This window comes from Dermacentor andersoni, chromosome 3, assembly GCF_023375885.2.
Source record: "Dermacentor andersoni chromosome 3, qqDerAnde1_hic_scaffold, whole genome shotgun sequence".
NCBI lineage: Eukaryota > Metazoa > Arthropoda > Arachnida > Ixodida > Ixodidae > Dermacentor > Dermacentor andersoni.
In genome coordinates this window covers 17,528,570-17,537,853 of record NC_092816.1, presented here as the reverse complement: position 1 = coordinate 17,537,853, position 9,284 = coordinate 17,528,570, and the positions used below count along the sequence as shown (strand labels likewise).

Below are 9,284 nucleotides of genomic sequence, written 5' to 3'. Positions count from 1 at the left end.
CTCTTTCTCTCTTCTTTTTCGCGCATGCGCATAGGGTTGGGCCGGAGCACTTTTCGGCATACAGGCGACAGGCGGACGGATGAATCGGCTAGCCATATACAGCTTCGCTGAAAAATACGCCTATCCTAACGTTACCCCTTACTTACATACTTTAATTGCACCCTATAGGCATAGAGGAAACGAGCACGTGTTACAAATGCATGCGAAACAGGTACCGGAAAGCTCTTCATCAGTTCATTTGTTTTATTTTAGCTCTTTGTGTACGTGACTCAGCCTGGCAAAGTCGGGCCCTAGTCGATTTCTTCCTGTTGACAACGTTGCACCGTGATTACAACGCTACATTCTTTATCTGTGGAAGTATGTTTCTCCACAAACTAGACTTACAGAATACCACACAAAGGTTAACTTTCTTTTTCATGGCTTGAATGTTTAGTGGTCAAAATAATGCACGAGAGAAAAACATCGAATCTTTTTGGTAGCTTAGCTCCAAATTAGTTCAAGGCCCCCGTTTTGCTTTACCATTGAGGGGGAAAACATCTCGTATTATGCGTGTACAAATACGGCGTCTTCGTTCGGGACCCCGGCAACGTGAGGAAGATAGCGGGCCTCGCCGAGTCAAGCGGGGCCGCCGTTTCTGGGCTGTCCCTCGGTGGCGTTGAAGAGCAGCGGGTAGAGCAGCTGGTTGCCGCTGTCGGTCGTGTAAAGGGTTGCGTCGCCCGGATTGTACGTGAGGAACGTGGTGTTGCCGAAAGGGTTGCTGAAGTTGAGCCGGGGCGCGTCCGTCAGAAGAGCGTCGGCGTACAGGTCGTAGGCGAGGCCGACCTCGGTGCTGTGCTCGCTCAGGCTGTTCACCGCGTACAGCACGCCGCACACGACGAACAGGTGCGCCACCTGCCGATGGTCGACGGTCAGGTTCCAGATGTACTCCGGCCTCAGGCTATCTTCGTGTACCTGCGGTCGAGCGAGAAGGGCAGAGACCTGTTCGTTTGACGTAGTTCAATCGCGTGTTTAAGGTTCAGAAATATAATCTGAGCGCTAAGGAATACAGAGATAAAAAGAATACGCGAGCTGATGATACGCCGCTGTAATGGCTGAGATGAGCGAGGTATCAGGCGCGCAGGACTGGTAAGCGGTATAGCTCTTCAGAAAAAAACTGAACGAGCAGGGAAACGGTAACGCTTGCCAGAGAATCAGATTGACAAAATAAGTGTTTGAAGGGTAGCGCGAAAACGTACACAGGACGAAAGGAAAACCCGGAGCGACACCAAACTAATCGCTAGGTCCTGCAGCCTTGTGTCTTTCTCTTGCCCTGTGTAACTTTTCGCACTCTACGCTTCAAATATGGTCAGTACCAACGTGTCCAGTTTACTATTCTCCATAATAAAGGTAATAAAAGTTCGCAGAGATATTAAATGCGAGGTTGACGCAAGGCGGGTGTACTTTGAGATCATCAGTCAAGACCTCCTTCATTAGGCGAACGCAACTTTTCAGACGATGGAGGTGAGGATTGTATTATGGGAGAGCGCACTCGGTGTACCTTGAGTATCATCGTGTTGTTGGACCTGCGGCTGGAATAGCTCAGCCACAGGCCGTTCTCGTCGGCCAAGATGTTCACGTAGTTCTTCTGCGCCGCGTACAGGTAGCTGCCGTTGCGGAACACGGCATCGTCCAGCTTCAGGCGAGCGGTCACTCTGAAAGTGTGTCATATCCATTAGGCAATGCCTTGAGATGAATGTCAGATCAGGCGTGATTAAATGCGTAATTTCTTTAAAAGGGAGTGTGACCACCCGGAGATTAGTGTATCATCAGGAGGCAAGGAACACCGGAATGGTTCAGCAAGTTGCGCGTATACTGATGCCGCAGAGAGAGCACTTGTGTCGCAGTATCGGCGAGTTGGTTCAGTACAGCCTTTTAGCGATCGAGCTATATGTAGCGCCTGGCCATGAAGGACGAACGTAAGGACACCTTTACTTGTGTGTGGCTGCGCATGATGGAGTGCAACATAGGAGAGAGAGAGAGAGAGAGAGAGAAGGCAGGGATGTTAACCAGACAAGAGTCTGGTTTGCTACCCTACGCTGGGGGAAGGGAGAAGGGGAAGAGTGAGAAGGGACAACGTAGGAAGTTTCAAAAAAACACTTCGAATTGAAAAGTTTACGAGTACATGAAGGGGTATGCACTAAAAGAGTAACCAACAGCCTATGCGAACGATTAAGCATTCATGTGGGCTTGAACCAGGTCAGACAAAAAGCAATTAACTCTATGTCATCCCCAATTAGACATGCTTAATTTTTTAGCACTTTCAGAAAACAGAGGCAGACGTTTTATATATAGACAGGTAATGAAACTGACGCGATTTCCTGAACCACTTTCCTCTCCGTAAAGCACAGTCAGCCGCGTCTTCTGATTAAGTCAGTTGCTTCAAGTGCTCGTTTATCAATCCCTTTCTTGAACTTTTAGCAATAGCTTCTTTTTTTTTTTTAGATGGTACCCTTCTCATTTCTTGAATAACAAAGCGTCTGATTGCCTCTTAAAGTCGATGTCCTTTTTTTTTCTAAAGCCGCGCTTTTTTATACAAGCTCCTGTGTTCGCATACGACCGAGCTAACGACGCTGTGGTTCGCTGTTGCGCTCGTCTTTAAGATAAGTCGGTGTTCTTTTAGCAAGAGCTTTGCAAGCCTCTAATTTTATGTGCGCCAAAACGCGTGCTTTACTGAAGCCTGTGGGTGAAGAAGTGCTTGTCGTCTTCCTGCTGTCACGCACACGCTCGCTTCGCGCCCACAGCTTCTCGCCCTACACAAACACGTTAATTCATCTCGTAGTGCTCTGCAGAACCCCAGCCAATGTTGGATAGCCAGCTAGCGGCAAAATTCCCCCAGCGCGCAGAACATGCATTTTTTCCCCTCGTACCATGGCGTAAGATGCATTGCTTTAAGGCACTGTTTTCGCCATATTTCGCTGTTTCGTGGAGAATGCAGACGACGTGAAATTGGCTGACCTCGTTCTCCCTGCCCTCGCGCTTAGTCAGTTGATCGATAACAGTGCCAAAAGTCGTTAGCAGCATGGTTACTGCCCTTGACGTCGGGGCGGAGCCCCATTTTTCAAGCAACGTATACACTGGCACTGTTTTTTGGAGGGTTAGCTTTCATTATGAACCTCAGAACGATGTAGAGATGCACACATTAACTGCCGTCGTCACGCTCGACCTTCACCAAATTTCTGCTAGTTTGAGGGACGCAACGTTAATTAAACGACAATGCAGCCAACGCGCGAACAACAGACCAGAGCATGCAACACAGGCAACTGTGTTGTGTGCGTGTACAGCGCTGCCGCTGTTGTACTGCTCAAGTTGATGGTAGACTCCATAGGTTTGCTTTTCGCCCTACGTTAAGTTGTTCGACGACCAAGTTCTCGGAACGCGAAATTATCGTACTATGGTTTCATGCACCGATGACGCAGGAAGCCTCAAGATCAACGCTGCGGCCATAATGTATTTCAGCTTGTTCCACAGCCCTCTGTCGTGTTGTGTTATACCTCAAGCGACCTATATAAAATTGGCAACAACATTGTGAAACGTACTATGCAGCACAAGTAGCTATGCACATACCTAACCGCGAATCTTTCTTTGTCCTCACATATTACTTCCGTCTATGCTAACGCATCAAGGTCATTAGGTTATCTACGCTGTAACCTACATAATTCTCTCTCCACTGTACGTAAACTGGCTTATCTCGCTTTAATTCTTCCTCAGCTTGAGTCCTTGAGTTCAGTTTGGTCCCCGTATCAACAATATCTTATAAACACGTTGGAAGCCATTTAGAACAGAGCCATTCAGTTCATTTCTCATATATGCAGACACCTATCCAGCATAATACAAATTAAGCAAGACGTTCACTTGACCCATTAATTAATTGCTGTGACATTGCTCTTTTATCTCTATTCCACAAATTCATTCACACCAGTATAACATCCTTTGTACACCTTAATCTCGCGCGTCGAACTTCACGCAGACTTCGTAACAACTTCAGATTGGCAAGCGTGTATGGCGACTATGACGCATTTCATTTATCGGCTCTTCTGCGAGCTATACGTTTGTGGAATGACCTTCCAGATAGTCTTGTATCAAAGTGAGATCACGCAATGTTTTGCGATAACCTTAAACGATATCTATGCTCCAAGATCTCTTGTTTTGCGTTTGTCACTTTCCCCATTGCCCGTGCCTATAGTAATGTTGCGGATATGCGCGTCGTGTTTCCTTTCTTTTTAGCGTGAAAGCAATCTTTTGCCAATTGTATCTATATTACGTAGCACAGTTGCCGTTGAGTGAAATTTGCTTTTTCGATCGTTGTTGCGTTTTTAATTTTATTACAGCGATAGCTCTACTACTCCAGGTGCAAACCCCAAAAAACACCTGGTTCCGTAAATATGACCTTCAAGCTCAGCGAAGATCAAACTGTCTGTGCGTCTTCTGGTTAACACCATCTCGTGCGCCATCGAGGGTGTGACACCCGCAACGCTACTGGCACGCTCTCGTCACGCCATCCTCCCGACACGCGCCTTCAGTGCAACGCTAAACCATGCTATCACTTTCAATGCTTCGCCTTCGGGTAAAACTGACAATTTTCTCTTATTCTTTATCTTGAATGCAATTCGTATTTCCGTGTTCTTATGGCGTATTTCTTTCTATATTTAGATTCATTGGCGTCTTTCCACACTAGTCGATGTTTTACTTTGTTAAGGTGTTAACGCATTTTGATCTTTATGTATGCATTTACTGTGCTGCCCCCCTTACATGACTTCCTCAGATTACAATGCTAACACAACGCCGTTCTTTCAACTACTAAATATTTTGCCATTGGTCTCAATAGTAAGCTTTCAAACTTTTGTAATGGTTAATAATATCATTGTTACCAAGCGCCTACTCTCTGCGACCAACTTTACCGAATCAGGATGCAACCCACGCAGTGGTCTAAAAAATATTCTGGTTCCAAAGGTGCGCAATGTTCATGGCAAACGAATAATCACAAGTGTTAGCGTAGTCCAGTGAAACGCTCTACCCACATAAGTAAAAAAAGCAGCTAGTTTTCCGACATCATTAAAACTGTGTTTTCATTACCTTCCTCCCTCTGTTTAATATTACGTTTAGCGCGTGCTCTTTCTTTAAATGTTCAATTGTAAATGTTGAAATAATATACCGTCTGCATTGCGAAAATTTTTTGTATTGTATATCTTTCTATATTAAGATTCTCCGTCTTTTGTAACGTCATCTTGTAGCCGGCACGAAGGCTACGGACGCGAACAGAAACACAGACACGAGCAAAGGTCAACCGAAAATTTGGCGTTTGTTCTTGCCTGTGTCTTTGTTCGTACCCGTGGCATTCGCGCCGGCCACACCATTGCATTTGAGAACCAACTCGCGGCCAGCGACACGTCCTGCGTGACGCGGCAGCGGCTAGCGGCGCAGTGTACTACACGCACTTGAGCGGATCCCCGCTGCCTCGGCCCACCAGGGGCATTTTGACCACGTAGTTTGTGTCGTTCTGGTGGTAGTAAAGCGACCCGTTGTACAGCAGCTGCCCGTTGCCGTGGAACGGAGTCGGAAGCCGCAGCTTTCGGTAACCGGTGCCAGACTGGAAGGCCGCCTTGGAGGGGAACTCGAGCAGCGACAGGCCGTCCTGCTCGTTGGCCACGTAGAAGGTGTTCGGGTCGAACGGCGTGCTCTCCCGCATCCAGTTGCTGAAGTGGGCGCCTGGCTTGCGGTTCAGCACGGGCTTGCCGATGCGCTCGATCACGCGGCGCGTCACCAGGCACTCTGTCCATTGCGAAAGAATAAATGTGCCCGGTCCGGTTGATTAACGCCTACGGCTAGCCTCGTTCTGCACAACGTCTTCTCGGTTCTCATAATATGTTTAGTTTACAGAGATTAAATGAGAGAGACATATTAGGTGAGGCAGGCATCAACGAATGTCCAGTTGTTTGTCCTGCTCCGGAGAAGAACGTATATAGATTGAAAAAATAGGGAGGAGAGCGATAGAGAGATAACGAAATTACAGAGAAGTGAAGAGCTTGATGCACGTACAAAAGTGAAGTGGCGCGCAACACAATTTATCACATCCTGTCTGCTAGTCGTGTCGTCTAGAGCCTTCAAAGTCAGCATTGAATGCATCGGTCATAACCAGGCTCGTAAAACTCTCCGTTCTTACAGCGTAAGGTGCGCGCAAATCCGACGACACTCGAAGATGAGATGCGCAATCTTCGCATCGCTGCGACATGTTTCGCTAGCAGTGGGAGTTTGTGACTTTAATGAGTAACTGGAGATGTTTTTCTAGAGACCGCCTGGCAAGCAACATCAGTTGTTGGCTGAGAATTATGATAACTAGAGACCGGATTATAGGCAAATGTACATTTATTCCAGCTCTGTGACTTTTTTACTGTATGAGCACAAATTTTCAGTCAAGGAGTGGTTTAGTACTGATATTATATTGCCTACAAATACCTATTTCTGTCGTTTATGCCTATATTTATATTGCCTATATTGCATTTAGGATGTGGAAATTCTTTTTTGGGGTGCTTTCTGTTTCAAAAATGCATTCGGTTACTTTTTCCCACAAGATCTGGCAGAACTGGCTGATGCTGTTGCTAATGTTTATCAAGCAAATAAGCGCTTGCGATGTCAACGTTAATTGAACTTTTGATGGCATCTCACCACCTGCGTGACACTGGTTAGCAATGCCAGAGAACAGGATCACCGAACGTCCTCTTCCTCGACCGTGGACGCGCAACTGCATGTTAAACTGCAGGCGGGAATTTGAGAACGAAAGGCCGAAATTTTTTTAGAGAGACATAGTGTAGACTGCAGCTTCGAAAGAATCTAGGCTGTAGAGTGTGCTGCGCGTGTGTTAGGCGGAAGTGTACAATGTCGCTAAAAGCATGCTATCTGCCGTGTGCATTGGCGTGGTCGCCCTTGTCGGTGCCTCCGCTTCTTTGCGGCTGTACACAGACAACCAGCCGATGGCGGTACATCCCAAGCAATAAACTATGCCCTACAACTAGTGCTACAACGTGTGATAAGAAGAGAAACAAGGCTGCGGCGAATAAAGTCATAGCGACATGCTAAAATTGTTTAACGTAGATTTCTTGTGAATAGTTCACGAGTTGTAACACAGCTATACCGCACCGCAACAGAGCTGAGTGAAATGCGTCCCAGGTGTGTTGCAGCAGCTGCCTAAAAAGTTTTTGCAATCATAAAATCGCTCTTAGACAAGAAATGTGGATTTTTTTTCTGCCCAAAGAAGTTTCGGACGTTCTTGACGTCTTACAGGTGACACTCAAGAATGCCAGAGTGCGTGAAGTCGTCAAACATACGGAAATACGAAAACGCTCCATTCGCCTCTGTCCGCGTTGAGCGCTTGTTTTCAGCCTGAAGCGTATTCTGAGTGAGAGGAGGCATAATCTTGACTTGGAGATGACAATTGCGTACTAGTTTTGTTATAACATTTGCAAATGTTTGTATAAGTACACTATTCAACGAGTTTTTCTTGGTTGGAACATTCGTTGACTTGGATGAACATTTGAGACATAAATTTCAGCTTCCCTCATCAGCTGTTTAATAATTTCCTGCGTATTTTGCGTATTTCTTGCTTGCTTCCCTTGATACAACATTGTAAGCTAGAAAGTTTGGCTTTTAAATAAACAAATGAGTAAACATGTTGGCTGCAGAATGCCAATTGGCGAAAAAGTGGTCCCTCGTGTGTCCAGCAAATTCACGTAAAGTGGTTGCTTACCCATAATTGTAGCTGCCTTTCACACCTCACAAACAAGTACAACGTCAGGTTCCTTATCCACGAGAATGCGCTAGACACAGTCAACACATAAAACAGGTCGTGACTGGTGAACAATTCATAGCGCCTATTTCACCCCATATGATGCCTATAAACTGAGGCTCTAAGTGCCTGTATTAGGTGCCTAAAGGCCACATTCTTAGTGCCTAAGCACGTGCTGATGGGCGAGTTGGTTATACATGATTACAACGAAGGCGCCAAATAAAACAACGGACGAAGGACGCCTTCCTTCGCCCGTTGTTTTATTTGGCGCCTTCGTTGTAATTTTAATGCCTAAACATCCGGTCTCTAATGATAACGATGATCATAAAACATACAGCCAGCATGTGCACACATCGACATTCACTCACAAAGTAAGGCTACTCACAAGCCTCAATAAGACCTGTAGCTCTCATTAAGAACACTAGAAGCGCTTTCACTGCGCGAAACTCGCAGGTGGGGCTTCTTTACGGCCCGAGAAGAGTTGCGGATCAAGCAACGCTGGTCATGCCATTACAAAAAGCACATACGTTGGTGCGTTGTTAAGACTATACAGCAAATATTACGTTAGGCAGGCAGATTACGCCGTTGAAACATTTACCTACAGCAATACTTTCGTACGCGGAAAACATTGCAAACGCGAAGCCTAAGTGGGCATTCCCCAAACACCGCCTCGTCGTGTTATGTGAGCGACCAGCGAACGATGCTTAATGAATCAGTGAAAGACAAGTATATTCAATGACATAGTGAACAAGAACTCACCGCAATCATTCCAGTAAAAAGCAAAGCAAATGTGCGACATGATCGAGAACTTTTGAACATACGCAAACCTGCCATCCCGTGTGCGGGACAAAAAGATAAGTGCGGTCTTCCTGGGAGATTTTCTCTGCTATGAAGTCATTTTTTTTTCCCGGCAGGATAGCCTGAAAAATATCATGCACCAATTTAAGCAGGTTTAGCGTTTTCCATATTTTTTTTTTCTTTATACAGGCACGATTAGGCTTGTCCACACAAGCGGGTGGCTTTGTCTTCATTTTTTCTTCTCTCCAACTCTGCGTCCTTATGGCATTTTTTTTATGCCCTCATCATCATTATTAGCAGTCATCCTATCAGAGATTCTATCCAACCAACTGCGCAACTGTGTGTGTGGTTCCTTGCCCTGCCACTATCTCCATCACTTTACTGTATTCTTATCGATAACTCGTGTCATCTAGAGCATTTCTGCCAATCAATTTCAATTCAGGAAATCTTTTGGCGGTCGAAATCTGTGCTATGAATAGGCAACAATAGTATACAGTGATTTACCTGGCAACATGCTGCTTCTATGTTTGATTCGCACGTAAAATACTGCCACTATAACTACCGCATTCACAAATGCGAACAAATTAATAACATTGCAAAAAGGCGTGTTAAGAGCAATTACCATGTACCTTTTCTTTAACTTTATCCCTACCGCTGCACTCAAGTT

At 45.8% G+C, this 9,284-nt stretch overlaps 1 protein-coding gene across 1 annotated transcript in view; it reads right to left on the bottom strand.

Annotated features, from left to right (window-relative positions):
- Window positions 1–229: 229 nt before the first annotated feature.
- Window positions 230–9,284, bottom strand: part of LOC126520070 (uncharacterized) — a 61,628-nt gene continuing 52,573 nt past the window's right edge. The window contains exons 14-16 of the mRNA XM_050169221.3: window positions 5,475–5,808; window positions 1,538–1,691; window positions 230–951 (exon numbers count right to left, since the gene is read on the bottom strand). Coding sequence (XP_050025178.1) covers window positions 616–951; window positions 1,538–1,691; window positions 5,475–5,808 — 824 coding nt within the window. The 3' untranslated portion in view covers window positions 230–615. The remainder of the gene's footprint in view (window positions 952–1,537; window positions 1,692–5,474; window positions 5,809–9,284) is intronic.